The sequence below is a fragment of the Heterodontus francisci genome, chromosome 1 (assembly GCF_036365525.1).
Source record: "Heterodontus francisci isolate sHetFra1 chromosome 1, sHetFra1.hap1, whole genome shotgun sequence".
In the NCBI taxonomy this organism is placed as follows: domain Eukaryota; kingdom Metazoa; phylum Chordata; class Chondrichthyes; order Heterodontiformes; family Heterodontidae; genus Heterodontus; species Heterodontus francisci.
Genome location: NC_090371.1, coordinates 173,438,381 through 173,462,585, shown reverse-complemented (window position 1 = coordinate 173,462,585; position 24,205 = coordinate 173,438,381). Strand labels below are relative to the sequence as shown.

At 42.4% G+C, this 24,205-nt stretch overlaps 1 protein-coding gene across 6 annotated transcripts in view; it reads right to left on the bottom strand.

Moving 5' to 3' along the window:
• Positions 1–24,205, bottom strand: part of mapk10 (mitogen-activated protein kinase 10) — a 260,364-nt gene that overhangs the window by 114,910 nt on the left and 121,249 nt on the right. For all 6 annotated transcript variants that reach the window (XM_068015005.1, XM_068014958.1, XM_068014895.1 and 3 more), the window contains one exon: positions 15,140–15,269. In XM_068015005.1, coding sequence (XP_067871106.1) covers positions 15,140–15,269 — 130 coding nt within the window. The remainder of the gene's footprint in view (positions 1–15,139; positions 15,270–24,205) is intronic.

The window sequence follows — 24,205 nt, the reverse complement described above, 5'->3', positions numbered from 1 at the left end:
TCTTAGATATTCTGTACTAAGCCTTATAGTTATCAGAATATTACATGGTGGCAATGGTAAACTGAAAAAAAGTTGGAAAAATCATTGCCCTTACCGGACAATGTCAAAAAAGTAGCTTTTTAAAAAAAAAATTATTCATTTGTGGGATGTCGGCGTTCCTGGCTAGGTCAACATTTATTGCCCATCCCTAATTGTCCTTGAACTGAGTGGCTTGCTAGGCCATTTCAGAGGGCATTTTAAGAGTCAACCACATTGCTGTGAGTCTGGAGTCACATGTAGGCCAGACCAGGTAAGGACAGCAGATTTCCTTCCCTAAAGGACATTAGTGAACCAGATGGGTTTTTACAACAATCGACAATGGCTTCATGCGCACTTTGGGCAGAACTAAGCCAAGGTGTGGCCAAAATGCGTCCGGAGGTTTGCAAGGTACTGCATTACATCGAGTCTCATGCATAAACCAGACAAGAATCAGGCCAGTGCATTATTGTATACAATGGGGATGGGGGGGGGAGGCGTTGCAAATGACAAGTATCTGGCAGATGGAATATAATGCAGAAAAATGTGAGGTTATCCACTTTGGTAGGAGGAATAGATGTGCAGAGTATTTCTTAAATGGTAAGTGACTAGAAAGTGTAGATGTCCAAAGGGACCTGGGTGTCCTTGTCAATAAGTCACTGAAAGCAAGCATGCAGGTGCAGCAAGCAATTAGGAAGGCTTATTGTATGTTAGCCTTTATTGCAAGAGGATTTGAGTACAGGGGTAATGAAGTCTTGCTTCAATTGTATAGAACCTTGGTTAGATCGTACCTGGAGTACTGTGTGCAGTTTTGGTCCCCTTACCTTAGGAAGGATATTATTGCCATAGAGGGAGTGCAACGAAAGTTCACCAGACTTGTTCCCGGGCTAGCAGGACTGTCCTATGAAGAGAGATTGGGGAAACTGGGCCTGTATTCTCTTGAGTTTCAAAGAATGAGAGGTGATCTTTATTGAAACCTACAAAATACTTCAAGGGATAGAAAGGGTAGATGCAGCTAAGATGTTTCCCCTGGTTGGGGAGTCTAGAACCAGGGGGCACAATTTCAAAATAAGGGGGAATCCACTTAGGACAGAGATGAGAAATTTCTTTACTCAGAGGGTTGTGAGTCTTTGGAATTCTCTACCCCAGAGGGCTGTGGAAGCTCAGTCATTGAGTATGTTTAAAGCAGAGATTGACAGATTTCTAAACACAAATGACATCAGGGGATATGAGGATAGTGTGGGAAAAAGGCATTGAAGTGGATGACCAGCCATGACTGTATTGAATGGCGGAGCAGGTTCGATGTGCTGAATTGCCTACTCCTGCCCCTATGTTCCCAGGACATCCTCATTACTCAAGGCATAGGCAAAGAGAAGGCTGCGTATGAAGAAGTTAATAAGGCACCCGCGACTTACTTTAATGTAAGGAAAAGTGTCATTGTGGAGCATGCCAAATTTAATAAGCGTGCTCAGCAGGAAGGGGAGAGCATTGATTCATTTATCAATGATTTATATAAACCCACTGAAATTGCGAGTACGGCAGCTTACGAGAAGAGCTGATTAGAGACAGGATAGTGTTTGATGTAGTAGACTGTGCCCTTTCAGATCATCTACAGTCGAGGGATGATTTATGCTAACAAAATTGATTCAGTTGAGCAGGCAAGCAGAGGTCAGAAAATGTAACTGATTTGTTGTTCGAGGGAGACTCCGATCTTGAATACGTAAGGAAAAAGAAAGTAAAAAATGGCAATCAAAGACAGGAAAGACAGGAAGAGTATCTAGAGGCAGCAGCATCTAATTGCAGTAGGTGTGGTCGAGTGAGGCACTGGCGGGAAAATGGCCCAGCCAGAGAAGCAGAGCGTTTTTTCTGTAAAAAGAGGTGACACTTTCAATCAGTCTGCTGCAGTAAAAAACCAGAGCTGCAAATAATTAAATGGAAATCCAAAGAAAATAAAAAAGTTAATGAAGTACAGGATGTACACTGTGTTGTACAATGTACAATTCCTTAGATTCAGGAATGGTCCCATCAGATTGGAAGTTGGCAAATGTTACACCGCTTTTCAAGAAAGTAGGGAGAGAGAAAACAGTGAACTACAGGCCAGTTAGCCTAACATCAGTCATTGGGAGAATGTTAGAATCTATTATTAAGGAAGTTTTAACAACGCACTTAGAAAAACACAGTATGATTAGAACAAGTCAACATGGTTTTACGAAAGGGAAATCCTGTTTGACAAATTCATTAGAGTTTTTTGAGGATGTAGCTGTATGGTAGATAAAGGGGAACCAGTAGATGTAGTATTTAGACCTGGATTTCCAAAAGGCATTCGACAAGGTGCTACACAAAAGATTAATAGGCAAGATAAGAGCTCATGGAGTTGGGGGTGATATATTAGCATGGATAGAGGATTGGTTAACAGACAGGAAGCAGAGAGTGGGCATAAATGGGGCATTTTCAATTTGGCAGGCAGTGAATAGTGGGGTGCCGCAACAATCAGTGCTGGGGCCTCAGCTATTTACAATCTATACTAATGACTGATGAAGAGACAGAGAGTAATGTATCTAGGTTTGCTGATGATACAAAGGTAGGTGGAAAGGTAAGCTGTGGGGATGTCATAGAGAGGCTGCAAAGAGATGTATACAGGTTAAGTCAGTGGGCAACAAGATAGCAGATGGAGTATAATGTAGGGAAGTGTGAAGTTACTCACTTTGGTCGTAAGAATAGAAAAGCAGAATATTTTTAAAAGGTGTGAAACTTGTAAGTGTTGATGTTCAAAGAGACTTGGGTGTGCTTGTACAAGGAATGCAGAAAGTTAGTTTGCAGATACAGCAAGCATTTAGGAAGACAAATTACATGTTGGCCTTTATTGCAAGGGGATTGGAGTGCAGGAATAGAGAAGTCTTGCTGCAATAGTACAGGGTTTTGGTAAGACCAGATCTGCAATACTGTGTGCAGTTTTGGTCTGCACATTTAAGAAAGGATATACTTGCATTGGAAGCAGTACAGCGAAGGTTTACTAAATTGTCACTGGGATGAGGGTGCTTTCCTATGATGAGAGGCTGAGTAAATTGGGCCTATATTCTCTGGAGTTTTGAAGAATGAGAGGCAATCTCATTGAAACATATAAGATTCTGAAGGGATGGATAGGTAGACATTGAGAGATTGTTTCCGCTGGTTGGGGAATCTAAAACATGGGGACACAGTCTCAGGATAAGGGGGTGAACATTTATGACTGAGATGCGGAGAAATTACTTCACTCAAAGGGTCGTGAATCTTTGGAATTCTCTACCCCAGAGGGTTGAATGCATTTAAGACTGGGATAGATTGATTTTTGGTCTCAGGGAATCAAGGGAATCAGGGAATCAGTGAACAGGCGGGAAAGTGGATTTGAATCCTAAGATGATCGTATTGAATGGTGGAGCAGGCTAGATGGGCAGTATGGTCTACTCCTGCTCCTATTTCTTGTGTTCATGTATTCTTGCATTGAAATACCATTTCCAGGGGAAATCCAAGGAGCAAGTGAGAGTTGCTGGATGGCAGAAATTCTTGAAAAAAAGGCAACAAGAATAAAGTTGCAGTTTCAGTGCTATCAGACACAGAACCATGGCTCAAGGTGAAAAGTCTTACACCATCGGGTAAAAAGGTTATATGGGCCTGGAGGTATCGATTTGAAAGCAATAGGGAGCTGAAAACACTTCTGAGTTTTTGGGGAAAAGAAACTCCTGAGACCTAATCTGTAATCAAGAATCAGAGTTGTTTACTCCTGAGCAGAACGGCTTGCATAGACTACAGCTAATATGTGGGAGTGAATTTTATTATCCCACCACCGAGAGCAGCAGCGGGTGTGCAAAATGGTGGCGGTCCCAGCTGTGAGGTGAGCGGCCGTGCCGCCATGATAACGCGGTGGGAGGCCATTTAGCATAATGACAGCAGCGTCCCTGCCAATCACGTGGGGAGGTGGCATTGGCGACACCATTAATGGCATCTCCTGATGTTGGATTGCAGAGTTTCACCCTCCCCCCACCCCACAACAGTATCCACTTGCAAAGCTCCCTCCTTCCCCCGCCCAACAGTATCCACTTACAGAGGTCCCCCCTTTCCCCCCAACCCTCAACAGTATCCAGTTGCAGAGTTCCCTCCTTCCCTCACATCTGCAGATTGAGCTCAGCGGCAATGGTCGATATGAAAAAACGTTCCATAAGATAACAATGGATAACTTACCTAACCTTTGCAGGCTCTCGCCTCAGTGGCGTCAGCTTTTCAAGGACAGAAAAATGAAGGCTCGTGAGTGCCGCACGTCATGCATATGATTGTGAATGCTTTGAAGGATCACAGCGAATTAGATGCAAATTCATGCAAAACAGTATTAACAAATTTAATTATGATCTCATCGCGTGGTGGCGGAGGTGTCGCCATGGAAACTCGCCGCCTCCGAGAAAATCGGAAACCGGCATTATGGCGTTGGATTTCGTGGTGGAGAACTCCGCACCAATTCTCTGGCCCCCCGCCATAAAACCTGCCTTCTAATGGAACATAAAATCCAGCCCATAGCGTAGAAGAGTTTAAAGGTACAGCAGAACAGCCTAGGAACTTTAGGGCTGAATTTCCTAAATTGTTCAAAGGATTGGGGAAATTAAAAACAGCATACATCACTCTGAGAAAGAATACAGAGCCAATATGTTTGTATACACCTAGGAAAGTTCCACATTCACTCCTGGAGAAAGTTAAAAATAAAATCGAATCAATGACAAAACAGGGTGTCATTTCACCTGTAACAAAACCTACATGATGGTGCTCAGGTATGGTCGCAGTGAAGAAACCTAATGGGCCCATTCGAATTTGTGTTGACCTCACACACTTGAATAAGGCAGTGGAAAGAGAAATACATCCAATGTCATCAGCAGATGAGAGTTTGACAAAGCTAGTGAAGAGCACAATCTTCACTAAATTAAACACTAACTGTGGATTTTGGCAATTACCATTGAATGAGGAATCTAAACTCTTGACAACATTTAAAACACCATTTGAAAGATACTGTATTAACAGATTACAATTCAAATTACGTCAGCACTGGAGATCTTTCAAAGGATGATGTCGAGGATCCTGGAATGATTAGCTGGGACCATCTGCCGTATGGACGACATGTTAATCCATAGAGCAAATCAGCAGGAAAATGATACAAGAGTGAGAGTAGTTCTCAGAGATTGGAAGAAGCAGGTCTTACATTGGAAGAGAAATGTGTCTTTTCACAGCCTAGGGTAAGATTTCTTGGCCATATTATTGATGGGTCTGGTCGGTATTGGAGCAGATTCACAAAAGATAAACGTGACAAAGGTCTTCCCAGAGCCTAAAAACATTACAGAGTCACAAAGTTTTATGGGAATGATGAATCAAGTAGGGAAATTTCTACCGAATTTAGCCATGATCAATGAGTCATTATAACAGTTGTTAAAAACTGACAATGTCTGGTGTTGGAGAGAAGCGCAGCAAGAATCCTTTGAGAAAATCAAGAACATGCTAGTATCATCAGGAGTTTTAGCACATCATGACCCAAAGCTATCAAACATCATAGCAACGGGATGTGGCATCAACGGGATTAGGAGCAGTCCTATTTCAAGTGCAGAGAGATGGGAGATGCAGACCTGTATATTTTTGCTTCTCGTTCAGTTACTCCATTAAAAACAAAGGAGCTAACGAAATTACCTCCAAGAGTGCAGAGGCTTAGATTAAGATTAATGAGGTTTGACAGGAAAACTGAATACGTTCCAGGGAAACAGCAGATCACAGCAGATGCTTTATCATGTATTTCATCAGCAGGACATGAAGATGGCAACATTTTATTTCTCGATGAAGTAGAAGTTTTTGCTTTGATGACGACAACAACCTTACCAGCTACAGCTCAGAAACTGAGTGAAATCAGGAATGCTCAGAATGCTCAGTAAACAGATGAAGTACGTGGGGCAATCAGGGAATATTGCTTGAATGATGGTCAGTGTACATGCCACATAGACCAGATCTAAGGCAGTATTACAAACAGAGAGGTCATCTCAGCATTGTTGATGATTTACTGATCTATGATGAGAGATTAGTTATCCCTAGAATACTGAGATTAGAGATCTTGGAGAGATTACAGCAAGGACACTTGAGAACCACAAATTGTGGAGCCAAGGTGAGACAATCAGTATGGTGGTCTGGTGTATCAAAAGAAATTGACGAGATGATATCGAGATGTATCACGTGTGCTATCAATCGTCATGAGATGAAGGAACCACTCATATCTCCTTTTCCATCGAGACCATGGAAGCGTCTGGGTGTGGATATTTTTGAGCATGAAAGTAAAATGTTCATGATAATAGTCGATTATTATTCAAGGTGGATTGAAGTTAAACAACTATAAAGTCAAAGTTCAGCAGCTGCAATCACATCCTTGAGAGAAATTTTTGTTACGCATGGAATTCCAAATATTGTGATATCTGACAATAGGCCACAATTTGCAAATGAATGCTTCAGTGAGTTTACAGAAGTATACGGCTTTATTCTTATCAATAGTTCGCCTCGGTACCCTTAGGCTAATGGTAAAGCTGAGAGAGGTGTAAGGACTGTGAAGGCATTGTTAAAAAAGAATGAAGCTCTTCAACTAGCACTTCTAAGTTATCGATCTGTGTGTAGTTTTGGTCCCCTTACCTTAGGAAGGATATTATTGCCATAGAGGGAGTGCAACAAAGGTTCACCAGACTTGTTCCCAGCATGGCAGGACTGTCCGTTGAAGAGAGATTGGGGAAACTGGGCCTGTATTCTCTAGAGTTTCAAAGAATGAGAGGTGATCTCATTGAAACCTACAAAATACTGAAAGGGATAGACAGGGTAGATGCAGCTAAGATGTTTCTCCTGGTTGGGGAGTCTAGAATCAAGGGATACAATTTCAAAATAAGGGGGAAGCCACTTAGGACAGAGATGAGGAGAAATTTCTTTACTCAGAAGGTTGTGAATCTTTGGAATTCTCTACCCCAGAGGGCTGTGGAAGCTCAGTCATTGAGTATGTTTAAAGTAGAGATTGACAGATTTCTAAATACCAATGACATAAAAGGATATGGGGATAGTGTGGGAAAAAGGCATTGAAGTGAATGATCAGCCATGATCATGTTGAATGGCAGAGCAGGTTCAATGTGCTGAATGGCCTATTCCTGCTCCTATGTTCCGATGATCGACACTATTACAGAATGTTTTAGCCCCATGCGAATTGTTAATGGGAAGAAGGTTGAAGACCCAACTTCCTATACTCCCAAGAACACTCAAGCCACAAGTGAATGCAGGCGACTTGGAAAAAGTGAGGAAGAGAGAGGATAGAGAGCATTCCAATCAATCAGCAAATTATGACAGATGTCACAGAACCAGAAACTTGTCAGACATCCAACCTGGGGAATCAGTTTGAGTTAGAGACCAAAATCGGTATGGAGAAGTGATCGAATAATCACCATTTCCACGATCATACATTGTCCAAACTGATCAAGGGATGATAAGAAGAAACAGAAGGTCATTGGTGGTAATACTAAAGAAGCAGCAAATACAGGAGGACTAATTATCTCAAAGGTTTGATGAACCAGTGATGCTGCAATCAGCCATCAACCCAGAGTACAACCCTTGAGTCATCAAATAGTTCTCCTGGAGTACACCAGAGTCAGAAGGAGGAACTAGAAGACTCAAAACCTCAAACCCCTTCGAAAGAAAGAAGAACATGTTCTGGAAAACTTGTAAAAACACCACAGCAATGAATCTAAAAAGTGAAGTCAGAGATTTGGGGGGGGGAGATGTAGTATAATGTAATATAGGGTTGTTACTGGGCAGGATATGTAAATAGTCTGTGAGCATCATCACAGGAAGTGATGTAATAGAATCCGTATAGAACCTTGTGTAGAGTGTAAGTGGAAGCCATAGATGCAAGACTTGCGTAAATAGACTCCTGTTATTCCAACCACGATCTCTTAGATATTCTGTGCTAAGCCTTACAGTTATCAGAATATTACAGTTCACACCATAAAACTGTCCATATTATTGCAGTTCTCATTGCCAATAAATTAGCAAGCTCACTGAGATCATAAAGAGAAAAGAAATGATGCATGGGAGGACTTTTTCTGAGTTGAGGTAAGGTGCACTGGGATGGAAATTTTCGGCCCCAATAGTGCTCCTGTGAACGTAAGAAATAGGAGCAGATGTAGGCCATACAGTCCACTGAGCATGCTCCACCATTCAATAAGATCATGGCTGACAGACATCAACTCCACTTTCACGTCCTATCATCATATCCCTGACTGCCTTAGTGCCCAAAAAGCCATCGATCTAAGTCTTGAATATAATCATCGAATCCACAGCTCTCTGGGTAGAAAATTCCAAAAATTCACAAGCTGCTGAGTAAAAAAATTTCTCCTCATCTCATCTCAGTCCTAAATGGCCAACCCCTTATCCTGAGACTATCACCCCAAGTTCTATACTTCCAGTCAGGGGAAACAGTCTCTCAGTATCTACCCTATCAAGCCTTTTAAGAATTTTATACGTTTCAATGAGATCGCCTCTCATTCTTTAAAACTCCAGAAAATATAGGCCCATTCTACTCAATCTCTTCTCATAGAACAGCCATCCCATCCCAGAAATCAACCTAGTGAACCTTCGATGCACCCCCTCTAAGACAAGTATATCCTTCCTTAAGTAAGGAGACGAAAACTCTACACAGCACTCCAGTTGTGACCCTATATAATTGCAGCAAGACTTTTTTATCTTGTATTTCAACCCCTTTGCAACAAAGGTGAACATATAATTTGCCTTCCTAATTGTTTGCTGTGCCTTCTTGTACACAGATCACAGAAAATTAACATGGACGCCCAAATCCCTCTGAACATTTACTTGCTTCTCACCTTTAAAAAAAAATCTGCTATTCCATTCCTACTGCCAAAGTGGATTATTTCACACTTCCCCCATTATACTCTATGTACCACCTTGCTCAGTCACTTAACTGGTCTATATTCCTTTACAGTGTCTTTGCGTCCTCCTCACAGCTTACTTTTCCACCTAGTTTTTTATCATCAGCAAACCTGGAAATATTAGTCTCGGTTCCCTCATCTAATTGTAAATAGTTGAGGCACTGGCGCTGATCTTGTGTGAACTTCCAACCTGAAGGTGACCCATTTATTTCTACTCTCCGTTTTCTGTCCATTAACCAATCGTCAATTGTATTAATATATTACCAATAATCCCATGAGCCCTAAATTTGTGTAATAATCTCCTAGGTGGCACCTTATGGATTGCACTCTGAAAATCCAAATTACCACATCCACTTGATCATCCTTACCTACCTTATTAATCACACCCTAAAAAAACTGTAACAGATTTACCAAGCATAAAACTGTGTTGACTCTGCCGAATTATTTTGTGATTTTCCAAGTGCCCTGTGTTACCTGGCCCTTCATAATAGATTCTAGCATTTTCACTACTACTGTTATCAGGCTAACTGGCCTGTTTTTCTCTCCCTACCTTCTTGAGCAGTGGGGTTACATTTTCTATCTTCCAATCCACCAGGACTAATCTAGAATCTAGGGAATTCTGGAAAATCAAAACCAATGCATCCACTATTTCTGCAGCTACCTCTTTAAAACTCTAGGATGTAGGCAATCAAGTCCCAGGATTTGTTGGCTTTTAGTCCCATTAATTTCACCAGTACTTTGTCTTTACTCATACTTTAAGTTCTTCACTCTCATTTGATGCCCAGTTCCCCACAATTTCCGATACATTTTTGTGTCCTCTACTGTGAAAACAAAAACAAAATATTTGTTTAATGTCTCCAATGTTTCCTTATTCCCCATTATAATTTCTCCTATTTCTGCCTGTAAGCGACCCACATAATTACTTTTGCTACTCTCTTCCTTTTTACATATTTGTAAAAGCTCTTACAATTTGTTTTTATATTACTTTCTAGTTTACTCTAATATTCAATATTCTCTCTCTACTAATTTTTTGGTCATCCTTTGCTGATTTTTAAAACCTTCCCAATCCTCATGCTTACTCCTCTTTTTGGCAACCTGCAAGCTTCTTCTTTTGATCTAATACTACTCTTGGCTTGTCTACTTAACCATGGCTATATCACTTTTCCAGTGCAGTTTTTATTCCTCAAGGGAATGTATGTGTGTTGAGATTTTTATTACTCATTTCTTTAAATGTTTGTCATTGCTTATCTATAATCTCATTTCTCAATCAACCTCAGCCAACTTGTCTCTCATACCTCTGTAATTGACTTTGTTTAAATTTAATATTCTAGTTTTGGATTTAACCACATCACTCTCAAACTTGATATGAAGTTCCATCATATTATGACCACTCATCCTCAGAAGATTGTATTTCCATCCATACTGATTCTATATCCTGATTTTGTAGGCTAAGATCCTTTCTCTGTACTGTCCTTATATTATCCTTATTAGAAGGGCTAATCGACCTCATTTTTCTCTTTGCCTATGTTTTCTAAAATTCAAGTATCCTGGAATATTTAATTCCCAACTATGGTCATCCTGCACCCTCAGTAAGGGCTACTAGATCAAACCTATTTATCTCTATTTGTGCCATTAGTTCATCTATCTTGTTATGAATACTTTGTACATTCAGATATAGTGCCTTTATTCTTAACATTTTACTATTTTTCACTGAAGTGGCCTTTGTCCTGTTACCATTATTAAACTCATTGTCTCAGAATCATAGAATCATAGAAAGTTTAAGGCACAGAAAGAGGCCACTTGGCCCATCGTGTCTGTGCCGGCTGAAAAACAATTCACCCATTCTAATCCCACCTTCTAGCATTTGGTCCGTAGCCGTACAGATTAGTGCACTTGAGGTGCTCCAGACTCCTGACGTGCCCGGCTTGATTTTACCCAAATCACAACTCTGCTCTACAGTCTTGATTTATAAATTTAACCTTATCTGAACCGTTCCTCTCCAAGATTACTTTAAAGCCTTATCTACTGTCTTCGTTATTCAATTCTCCAGGACACTGGCCTTAGCTGATTTAAGTGGAGCCTGTCCCAACACAGCAATTCCCTCTTTCCCCAGTACTGGTGTCAGTGCCCCAAGAATTGAAACCCCTGCCTCCCACAACACTCTTTCAGCCATGCTTTTAAACATCTAATCTGTTTGTTCCTATGCCAATTTGCACATGGTTCAGAAGAAGTTCTGCTTTTTAATTTGGATCACAGCTCCTCAAACACCCTCATCAGAACCTCATTCCACTTCTACCTCTGTTGCTGGTTTCTATGTGGATCACAACAACTGAACCCTCCCCCTCATTCTCCAAGTTCTTCTCCAGCCGTGACGAGATATCTTTAACCCTAGCACTGGACAGGCAATGTGCAATCACTGCTGCAGAGAATAATATCAGTCCCCATGACTTTACGGTCCCCTATCACTACCACACTCCTTTTAGTTCCCCCCCCCCTTGAATGCCCCCCTGTACCATGGTGCTATGGTCACTTTGCCATCCACCCGACAGTCTTTGTTCTCATCCACACAGGTAGCAAGTACTTCATACATGTTAGACAATGACAAAGGCTGAGGCTCTGAATCTGCAGTCCCAGTCACATCCTTCTGTTTCTGACCACTAACCAAATCTAAACCATTATCTAATCTAAGGGGTGTGACTATCTCCTGGGTCAATGTGTCCAAGTAACTCTACCCCTCCCTGAAGACCCACAATGTCTGCACCTCAGACTCCAGCCCAACAAGTTTGAGCCAAAGTTCCTCAAGTTGCAGACACTTTCTGCAGATGCCTGGGATCACGTTGCTCTCTACAAACTCCCACATGCTGCAGATGTAGCATCTGCACTGTCATATCTATCTAACTTTGTTTCATATATTTAATTAGTTAAAATTTTATGTAATTAATTCACATGGTTTATTTTAAACTAATTAATTTAACTAAAAGGTGAACCTCCTTCCTCCTCTGTACCGAGTTCACGCACTCAGCAAATTCTTAACTTCCCACTCTGTTTATGATGCACTCAGTTCACATTGTGCTCTATGCCTTAACAAACACCTTCTACTTTTATACACCTCTAAGCCACACCCAAGTTACTATTGCTTAGTTAGCTTCCAACTCCCTGCAATTACCCCCCAGTTCAAGCATATGCAGCTGAACATACGACCATGTGAATTAGGAGCAGGAGTAGCCCACTCGGCCCCTCGAGCCTGCTCCATCATTCAATACGATTATGGCTGATCTGATTGTAACCTCGACTCCACATTCCTGCCTACCCCCGATAACTTTTTACCCCCTTGCTTATCAAGAATCTAGCTACCTCTGTCTTTAAAATATTCAAAGACTCTGCTTCCACCGCCTTTTAAGGAAGAAAGTTCCAAAGACTCATGACCCTCTGAGAGAAAAAATTTCTCCTCATCTGTCTTAAATGGGCGGCCCCTTATATTTAAATAGTGACCCCCTAGTTCTAGATTCTCCCACAAGAGGAAACATCCTTTCCACATCCACCCTGTCAAGACCCCTCAGAATCTTATATGTTTCAATCAAGTCACCTCTTACTCTTCTAAACTCCAGCAGATACAAACCTATCTTGTCCAACCTTAACTCATAAGACAACCTACCTATTCCAGCTGATTAACTTCTAACTGCTTGAATGCTAACTGTCTTGTAGTTTATAAAATTCTAAGTAAAATTTGAAATGTTAAGGTTAAATTTCAGTTTAATCTACACACCAACTTACCAGACAGTCCCATTCTCACCAAATTCTCAACTTCTCACTATTTACAATGCACTCAGTTCACATTACACTCTGTGCTTTAACTCTGTGGCTCAAGACAATCCCAGATTTAGCTGGGATTCTTGGCTGAACCTGGCAATGCTGGATCTCCACTCAGAATTCCATGTTATTCCAATTTGTGCAATGGTTGATGTGGGCATAACCTCCACCCATCTCAAACATGGGCCTTTAGTGGATAGGGCCAAGAGGAGTGAATGCCCACACCAAAAATTATCTTATCCTTGGCCACTCTACTTTCGCGTGGCTTACAGTTTGGCCCAACTATGCCAGTGGGACCCAGATGTTGTCTGGGCCTGGGTGCTGGACTGCCTACCCCTAAAAATGGTGTTTCCATTGGTAATACCAACCTTATAAAAGGAGTAGTTTGGATTACAGAGAAGAAGTTTCCCAACAAGCAGCAGCTGCTTTTACTCTGCCTTTTCATCCCGTTTGACAGGCGGTCATTGTAGCTCAGGCACCTGCCGCTTGTATTTAAATTATATAATCCTGTCCTGACACTAGACACTTGACAGCTTCAAGTGACAGAGGTCACCAGTGGGTTCAAAGCATTTCAGCCCCATGGTTGGGGAAGGGCACAGGGATGTTTTTCTATCGAACCTCTATTATGTTTAACCTGAGAGTCTTTGTGCTGACACTGTGAATGAAAAGTGGAAAAGGTTCCATTCCCAAACAAATGCATCCTTCATCCAGGTGAACACAAAAATCATCCAAAACTATTTAAAAACAGTACAAAACCAACATGCATCGAAATTAATGGGAAACAGTACTTTGACTTGTAAAACTCCATAGGCTGAGTTTTGCAAAGCCTTACTCCAAGTTTAGAATCATACTCAACTGGAGCACAGATCAGAAAGTTGGGCACAGGTCAGTTTAGCCAATTCATGCACTCCAGGTTTGGAAGTGATCACAGTAAACTACTAGAGAATGAATGCACTGACCTCCATGCCCAATTCTCCAATTTGTGCTCCCTTTGAGTGAGGTTCACCCTGGGTGCAGAGTCTTGCAAGATTCAGCCTGAGGTGTACACTTAATGGGCTGTAGACTAATAGCAATAGAATGATTTTAGTCCAGATCAATCTTTGCAACCTGGGAGGAATACCACTCAATGCAAAATACCAGAAGTACAAGGAGGGAGGAAGGGAGTAAATTTTCTTCTTCACTATCTAGTGGGTAATTTTATTTTTGCGATATAGCACTGAAACAGGCCCTTCAGCCCACCGAGTCTGTGCTGACCAACAACCACCCATTTATACTAACCCTACAGTAATCCCATATTCCCTACCACCTACCTACACTAGGGGCAATTTACAACAGCCAATTTACCTATCACTTGCAAGTCTTCTGGCTGTGGGAGGAAATCGGAGCACCCGGAGGAAACCCACAGCCACAGCGGTCACAGGGAGAACTTGCAAACTCTGCACAGGCAGTACCCAGAATCGAACCTGGGTCCCGAGAGCTGTGAGGCTGCGGTGCTAACCACTGCACCACTGTGGCGCCCCCCTGCATGATTTGTATGCCAATAAATCAATATCATGAAAATTGTCCAGGTCCTACAACAGGCAGGCGAACCAGGTCCATCAGATTACCACCCAGGTGGTGAAGACAAAGATTTACCCCAAGAGGTCTTTGATTTGCTAAAAATCTCAATACAAGATCAAATACATGCTGCCAAAGCATAATTTTACTGAGACATATTTAGAGATACAGCACTGAAACAGGCCCTTCAGCCCACCGAGTCTGTGCCGACCAACAATCACCCATTTATACTAACCCTACAGTAATCCCATATTCCCTACCACCTACCTACACTAGGGGCAATTTACAACGGCCAATTTACCTATCACCTGCAAGTCTTTGACTGTGAGAGGAAACCGGAGCACCCGGCGAAAACCCACACGGTCACAGGGAGAACTTGCACACTCCACACAGGCAGTACCCAGAATCTAACCCGGGTCCCTGGAGCTGTGAGGCTGCGGTGCTAACCACTGCGCCACTGTGCCGCCCGGTAAAATCAGCCTGAAAAGCAGTAAGCATGTAATTCACAGTAGCCTTTATCTGACATTATTATGGATTTCTTGGGCTTTTTCTTATCTAAAAGCATGGAACAAGCCATAATAATGGGATTTGATATGCTAAACAGTAAAGACATTCTTTGCCACAGAAAGCAAGATCAGCTTAATAGAATAGAGAAGCTTTTTGGTAAATGTTTAGTAAATTGGCAGCTTCCCTACAGTCCTACGTAATGAATGCCATCTCCATGTTTTTATTGCCAATGCAGCTTCTAGGAATAATCAGGATATGTTAAAAATGTTAGAACTTACATTTTTGTGGTTGACACATTTCATGAGTACAAGTTCTCGATAAGCCCGTTTGGCATGCGTCTGGTTCTGAAATGGTCTGCTGAGTTTCTTAATGGCCACATTTCTATCAAGTACAGCATCATATGAAGCACTACATCAAGGAATACAATCATAAGCAATGTTAGTCAAACTATTTGTGATCACAATGTTAGTACAGTTATTGAACACTTGCCCTGAAATCATGCCGTGAGATACCAGTGGACAAATGCTGAGCGTGTTCTCCTGAAATCCCTCTCCCCCTTATTTGAATAGAAGAATTCATCTGTTTAAACTAAAGAGGTTAATGCCTCGGCTAAAACACCAGAGATAGCAACAACACATTAAATATTTGTGTTAATACTCCGCATTGTAATTTCAGAGTTATTGTTATATGCTAATGTTATGAGGGTTAGAGACAAAGGGCTGCACAATGTGATGATGTAGCAGGTTGTAGCATGCAGTAGTGTATAGAGCTACACAGGCTTTGTAAGTCCTATTTTCCTTCTCTGTAGCTACAGGCAGAGGTCACACAGTCTGTGCCAGCTATTCCATGTGTAAACCGAAAGACCTGAATACAACATCACTTTGTAAACACTAAAAATGCTTCCAAAGAACTTCAGAATGGACCCATTATGAACTCAGTCCACATCTGGGTAACTTGATAAACACACTCAATGATTACATTATGATAATTAATACTGACACCATTAGTAATCCCCGAACTGTTGCCCTGTCTTTTTTCTGTTCTTCTCCCCCCTTTCTAAGTTTCCCAACATTATATCTCAGTTCAGCAACATAGCAGGCAAACTACCATGAAACCTCTTCCAGTCCTACTCTATAACTGCTGACCATTAAGTTGTGTGTGAGTGTGTATTGGAGTGCCACATCTTCTAATCTCCCCATCCTCCAATAGCCCTTCTCCGTGGAGAAATGCTTAGCTTTGATGCAGTGGCTCTAAGGGTCCAGCTGAGATCAGGAACTGTGTGGGGAACAATGTGGGAAAAAATGTTATCTCATGTAACCCATTATTTTGGTAAGTAAAACATCTGCTATGAAATATTCATCCTAATTTTTCACAAACCTATCAATTCTAAAATTTTAGTCGCTGTCAGGAAAGGAGGCAGGAAGCTTTCTAATACAAATGATAACAACGCAAACAATGGTTACATTTCTGCCACTGATACTTTCCCTTAACAAGAAGTGAGAGATGTAATTTAGAAGATATTTTGCATTGACGAGCAATAAACACATCAGATATCCTAATGTAATAGTATCTTTGTAAAACTGTGTGCAGGCTAGAATACATTAATAAAACAGCAGTGCCTGTTTGTTACCAGTGCTGTAATTGGTACATGACAGAAAGTTACCAAAAACTTTGAAGCTTCAGAATTTTACATTTGGGGTTTGAATGGGCTGAACATTTTCAGGGCTACTACATCCTGGCGTTTACCACTTGCTGTTCTCCACATTTACATTCCTTGCTCACATTATTAGGGGGCAGAGCGAGGAAGAGCTCCAGGCCTGCTCACTGAGGCAAAATGTGGTCAGCTTTTCCCAGCTGAGGAGGGTATGAAGCAGTCAGTCAGCTCTCTTCCCTTGATAGAAACTAAAAAGCAATTTGCTATATTATTAGATTTTTAAAAGAGTGGTTGAGACAGTGAGTAGCTAAGTCACACAGTCGAGAAGATGCCAGGTTCATTTGCCAAGCTGTGCTGAAATAGCTGATGTCAACCAGTGGTGGTAAAGTTTCTACAACTAGCCTCAGAGCCCCAGCTTTAGGAAGGAAAAAATTCAGCCTTTAGCAGGGCAGCAAGAGAGTTAGTTAATGGTTGAAAAAAAGCTTCAGTCTGCCTGTAGTTGTGGTTTTTGGCCACCGGGTGCCACTACAGAGCAGTCTAATTCTCTGAGCATCTGTTGTGTTAGCCTACAGCCATGTTGTTTCTAGTATCTAATGTAGGTAATTACTAAGGTTTTAAATCAAATATATATAATATATACATAATATATTGGCCATTAATAGCTATCCTAGACTTCTTTCCCTTCCACTCTACTGGCTGACTTTTTCTCACCATGTATTCCAGTATAGCAGCAAACACTGACTATGCACCTCACTTGGTCCATTGGTCACTGGCTTCCCCTGCTCACACCTTATTCACTCCCCTCCTGCCGAAACCAAAGGGGCAACCACTTTTCTGCCCATTTAATGACTCAATCTCCCTGTTATACATTATTATACCAACTGTAAAGTGCTAGGAACTAATTATCAAGGAACTAATTGCTATATGTAAGTGTTCCGGGGGGTGCACATTTACAACTGCACTGGAGAGTCATGTGACATGTAACAGGACAGCAGCCTGGGGTAGTCCTATACCAGGGAGCATGGAAGCTGAATGGAATAAACAAAGACACTAGCCTTTCCAAGACAAAAGTTTGATTATTTCTAACATATGGGAAGCAGAAACCAACCAAGAGACATAGTGCTAAATTTCATTAGCGTGCCACGCTCAGCGGCAGTGTGCTTTGAACTCAGCGGCCTTCCGACGTGGAAGTGCTGCTGAAGAGCCCCTGCGATATTACGTATGGGGGCTCATTTAAGTAGAGGGTGCCTGGATGACGTAGAGGGGGCAACCGGCGCGTACCCAGCAATGGCGTCCGGTGTTACCGCACAGGCGCCATTTTTAAAGGGCTTCAAACCCTGCACTTATATGTTTAAAGTGGCAGGTTTTTAAATAGATTGCAAGATAATGTTATGCACACTTCAAATCCCCTCTCCCACCCCCTCGATGAATAATAAGTATTATTTGTCCTACCCCCACTAAACATTAAAATTTCCCTCACAACATTCCCCCCTACAAACTTTCTTTCCTTTAACCTTCAACCCCTTCTCACCATCCCCTCACCCAATCGCATTTGTTTTTGCCGCTCTACCCTCTGCCGCCCTGAAAATTTTACTCCCCCCTCCCCACCAGGTTCTCGTCTCGGAACTAAGTTCAGCAAACTAGCTGCATTCGGCGGCCGTAAAATCGGCGTGGGACAGCCGCTGCCTTCAGGTAAGTTCATTTAAATCTCATTATTGTTTATTTGAATATTTAGATGAAGGCCCTGCCGCCAGGCTGCGGGGGGCCGCACCGAGGTCCCCTCGCCGCCGGTAATATGTGGCGGGCCCCTCTCAATATTGGGGGTTGAGGCGGGCCTCTCCCCGCTGAAATTTACAGGACCCCCTGCCGGGACCCACGGCGTCGAGGCACTGGTAAAATTCAGCCCATAATATGGTGGCAACGAGTGTCCGTGAGTAAACCCAAAACACTTGAAATGAATTAATGCTGAATTGGATCTGAAAAATTTGACCCAAATTAGGGCCAGAAAATGAGAAAGAAAAGCTGAGTGAATCGTGCGAAAACGAAAACAAAAAGTCAGCCAGGACTGGAACGAATGTACAGCTACAGCCCCTTATGAATTGGGAATCTGATGATGTCCTAGAGACATTTGAGAAGTTTAAGCAATAGTGCAGATTGACATTCAATAATTTCCTAAATAGCACTAAATCATCGGATGTACCAATATGAATTTCAACACCTCAGACAGGAACTAGGTGAGCCTATTGACAATTTTATAACAAGGTTGAAAAATGCAGCCAGAAAATGAAAATTTAAAGACACAGATGAAAGGCTAATAGATTAGCTAATTTAGGGTTCTGCACATTCCAAAGTATAGAAAGCTCTAACTGATAGTGCAAAGGCTATGGGCCCTGACAATATTCCGGCAATAGTACTGAAGACCTGTGCTCCAGAAGTTGCCGTGCCCCTAGCCAAGCTGTTCCAGTACAGCTACAACACTGGCATCTACCCGGCAATGTGGAAAATTGCCCAGGTATATCCTGTACACAAAACGCAGGACAACTGCAACCCGGCCAATTACCGCCCCATCAGTCTACTCTCAATCATCAGTAAAGCGATGGAAGGCGTCCTCGACAGTGCTATCAAATGGCACTTGCTTGGCAACAACCTGTCACTGATGCTCAGTTTGGGTTCCACCAGGGCCACTCAGCTCCTGACCTTATTACAGCCTTGGTTCAAACATGGACAAAAGAGCTGAACTCAAGAGGTGAGGTGAGAGTGACTGCCCTTGACATCAAGGCAGCATTTGTCCGAGTATGGCATCAAGCCTAGCAAAACTGCAGTCAATGGGAATCGGAGAAAACCTCTCTGCTGGTTAGAGTCACGGCTAGCACGAAGGAAGATAGTTGTGGTTGTTGGAGGTCAATCATCTCAGCTCCAGGACATCACTGCAGGAGTTCCTCAGGGTAGTGTCCTAGGCCCAACCATCTTCAGCTGCTTCTTCATTGACCTTCCTTCAATCATGAGGTCAGAAGTGGGGATGTTCACTGATGATTGCACAATGTTCAGCACCATTCGCGACTCCTTAGTTAATGTAGCAGTCCATGTAGAAATGCAACAAGACCTGGACAATATCCAGGCTTGGGCTGATAAGTGGCATGTAACATTTGCGCCACACAAGTGCCAGGCAATGACCATCCGCAACAAGAGAGAATCTAACCATCTCCCCTTGATAGTCAATGGCATTACCATTGCTGAATCCCCCACTATCAACATTCTAGGGGTTACCATTGGCCAGAAACTGAACTGGAGTAGTCATATAAATACAGTGGCTACAAGAGCAGGTCAGAGGCTAGGAATCCTGCATCGAGTAACTCACCTCCTGACTCCCCAAAGCCTGTCCACCATCTACAAGGTATAAGTCAGGAGTGTGATGGAATACTCTCCACTTGCCTGGATGAGTGCAGCTCCAACAACACTCAAGAAGCTCGACACCATCCAGAACAAAGCAGCCCACTTGATTGGTACCCCATTCACAAACATTCACTACGTCCACCACCGACGCACAGTGGCAGCAGTGTGTACCATCTACAAGATGCACCACAGCAATGCACCAAGGCTCCTTAGATAGCACCTTCCAAACCCGCGACCTCTACCAACTAGAGGGACAAAGGCAAAATATGCAATGGAACACCACCACCTGCAAGTTCCCCTCCAAGCCACACACCATCCTGACTTGGAAATATATAGCCGTTCCTTCACTGTCACTGAGTCAAAATCCTGGAACTCCCTTCCTAACAGCACTGTGGATATCCCCACCCCATGTGGACTGCAGCGGTTCAAGAAGGCAGCTCACCACCACCTTCTCAAAGGCAATTAGGGATGGGCAATAAATACTGGCCTAGCCAGTGACTCCCACATCCCATGAATGAATAAAAAATAGAATTAAAAGGAAAGCTTGAAAAAGAGCTCCAAGAAATGGAAAAGAAGGTGATCACCAGAGTCACAGAGTCTACAGATTGGATAAATTTCATCGTGGTGAGAGAGAAGCCAAATGGACGGTTAAGAACCTGCCTAGATCCCAAAGATCTTAACCAAGTAATAAAGAGGGATCACTACCCTATTCCAACATTGGAAGAAATCACACCAGCAGTGGCAAGGGCAAAAGTTTTCAGCAAGCTTGATGCCAGAAATGGCTACTGGAATGTGAAGCTAGACGCAGAATCTTCACTGTTGACAACATTCAACACACCCTTTGGACGGTACAAATTCCTGCGTCTACCATTTGACCTTAAAGTAGCCAGGATGTGTTCCAATGGAAAGTAGATGAGATATACAGGGGATGCAAAGGAGCAGCTGGCATAGCAGATGATATCCAGATACATCGTGCAGATGGAAAAGATCATAACAACCATATACATGAAGCCGTGGAGAGCACCAGGAATGCTGGGATTAAGCTAAATGCAGACAACTATATTGTGAAAGTGACAGAATGTCAGTTCTTCGGAATGGTGTACACACCTGACAGAGTTAAGTCGAGTCCTGGAAGAATCTCAGCCATCTCGGGGATGGAAGCCCCAAGAGATAAGAGAGAGTGGAGAAGTTTCCTTGGTTTGATACAATACATGAGCTCCTTTATTCTGCACATGTCAGAACACACAGCAAACCTGCAGGAGCTGATGAAAGAAGATGTAGTGTGCCAGTGGTCAGAGTCACATGACAGGAGTTTCAACAAACTCAAAATGGTAGTATGCACAGAGACAAGTCTGTCATAATATAATAGAAAGAAACCTGTCACTCTGCAAGTAGATGCTTCCTCAAAAGGACTGGGAGCAGCCCTGGTACAAGAGGGAAAGCCAATAGCATTTGCACCCAATGCTCTGACATCAGCTGAGACAAGATATGCTAACATAGAGAGAGAGCTTTTGGCAGTCATGGATGGATGTGAGAAGTTCCACACACATATCTCTAGGGGAGGAAGTTCACAGTGGAAAGTGATCATCGTCCACTGGAGCAGATCTACAAGAAAAATCTATGTAAAGCACCAGCAGGACTGCAGAGGTTACTCTTGAGGCTTCAGAGTTATGATTTCACTCTGAAATATAAGCCAAGAAGGGAAATGGTGCTGGCAGACACCCTATCTCGGTTGTCACCAGAGGAGAAACATGAGATCTAGGCATAAAGATTCATCACCTAGTGAATGTAACACCACCGAAACGGAGTAAAATTAGAGATGAGACCAGCAAAGACGAGGTGTTACAGATGCTCTCTCAGCAAGTGATCCAGAGATGGCCTGATAAGAGACAGCACATACAGCCAGCAATACGGCAGTACTGGTCTATCAGAGATGACATCTCACTAGAAGATGGTGTTCTGCTGACCGGATCCAGAATAATCAAATCCAAAACAATGCAGGAAGAACTTCTTCAAAAGATACACGAAGGCCACACGGGAACGGAGACGTGTAAGCTCAGAGCCAGATCAGTTGAGACACGAAGGAAGACCCAAAGCTGGCCTTATTGTCACTCCAATCCACACCTCTCAAGGCTGACATGAAATCACCTGCAGAGCTGTTGAATGGAAGAAAATATAAGACTGCTCTGCCAACCAAGGTACATCCTCCAAGTGACCAGGAGGAAGCAAGACAACAACTCACTGAAGCACAGGTAAGAGGAGAGCAACACTTCAACAAGCATGCTAAATCCCTACCTGAGCTGTTGAAAGGACAAACTGTACACGTGCAGGATCCAATCATGAAAACCTGGAGCCCAGCAAAAGTTGTTGGTGATGCTGAGACTCCAAGATCATACATCATTGAGACTGAAACCAGTAACCAAATGAGAAGGGACAGAATCTATATTCGACCTACAGCTGAGCTGGAAAAACAGAAAAGACCATCAACAACATCGGAAACATCACTACCCAGCGAGACAACATTAACAACGTCACCAGCAAGTAACACAACATTAGCAACAGCAAGCATGACTCCTACAACACCAGGAGCAACATGCATAACATTGCCTGTGCAGCGTGCCAACTCACCATTGAGAGAAACGATAGTCAAATCTACAAGATGGACGCACAACATCTTACCACCTAAACAATACCATGAATAATATTTTTAGAAAAGAATACATAAGAACATAAGAACTAGGAGCAGGAATAGGCAATTCAGCCCCTCGAGCCTGCCCCACCATTCAATACAATCATGGCTAATCTCATCTCGGCCTCATCTCCACTTTCCTGCCCGTTCTCCATAACCCTTCAACCCATTACTAATTAAAAATCTGTCTATCTCCTCCTTAAATTTATTCAATGTCGCGGCATCCACCGCACTCTGGGGAAGTGAATTCCACAGACTCACGATCCTTTGAGAGAAGTAGTTTCTCCTCATCTCGTTTTTAAATCTGCTACCCCTTATCCTAAAACTATGACCTCTCGTTCTAGATTGCCCCACAAGAGGAAACATCCTCTCTACGTCTACTTTGTCCATCCCCTTAATCATCTTATATACCTCAATTAGATCTCCTCTCATTCTTCTAAACTCCAGAGAGTAGAGGCCTAAACAGCTCAATCTCTCTTCATAAGACAAACCCCTCATCCCTGGAATCATTCTAGTGAACCTCTTCTGAACTGCCTCCAATGCAACTACATCCCTCCTCAAGTAAGGGAACCAAAACTGTACGCAATACTCCAGGTGCGGTCTCACTAATGCCTTGTACAGTTGCAGCAACACTTCCCTACTTTTATATTCTATTCATTCAGCAATAAATGCCAAAATTCCATTTGCCTTCCTTATTACCTGCTGTACCTGCAAACTAGTTTTCTGCGATTCATGCACAAGGACACCCAGATCCCTCTGCACTAAAGCATTTTGAAGTTTCTCTCCATTTAGATAATAATTTGCCTTTCTATTCTTCTGACCAAAATAGATAACCTCACACTTATCCACGTTAAACTCCATCTGCCAAATTTTGGCCCATTCACCTAACCTGTCCTTATCCATTTGTAAATTTCTTATTTCTTTATTGCAACTCACTATCCCTCCTATTTTAGTATCATCTGCAAATTTGGTTATAGTACCTTCTATCCCTGCATCCAAGTCATTAATATAGATTGTAAATAGTTGGGGCCCAAGGACTGAACCCTGTGGCACCCCACTAGTTCCATCTTGCCAAATAGAAAAAGACCCATGTATCCCGACTCTCTGTTTTCTGTTGGTTAGCCAATCCTCTATCCAAGCTAATAAATTGCCCCTAACCCCATGTGATCTTACCTTGTGTATTAACCTTTTGTGCGGCATCTTATCAAATGCCTTCTGGAAGTCCAGATATACTATATCCCCATTATCCACTTTGCTTGTCACAGCTTCAAAGAACTCTAGCAAATTAGTCAAACACGATTTACCCTTCATAAAACCATGCTGACTCTGATGGATTGCGTTTTGACTTTCTAAATGTCCTGTTATTACTTCCTTAATAATGGATTCTAACAATTTCCCAATGACAGATGTTAAACTAACTGGTCTATAGTTTCCTACTTTCTGACTCCTTCCCTTTTTGAATAAGGGCATTATATTAGCTTTTTTCCAATCCACTGTAACCTTTCGAGCATCCAGGGGATTTTGGAATATTATAACCAATGGATCCACTATATACGCTATAAGAGACACTAAAAAGGGGTTCAGATTATGTCCAAAAGTCAGTTGTTA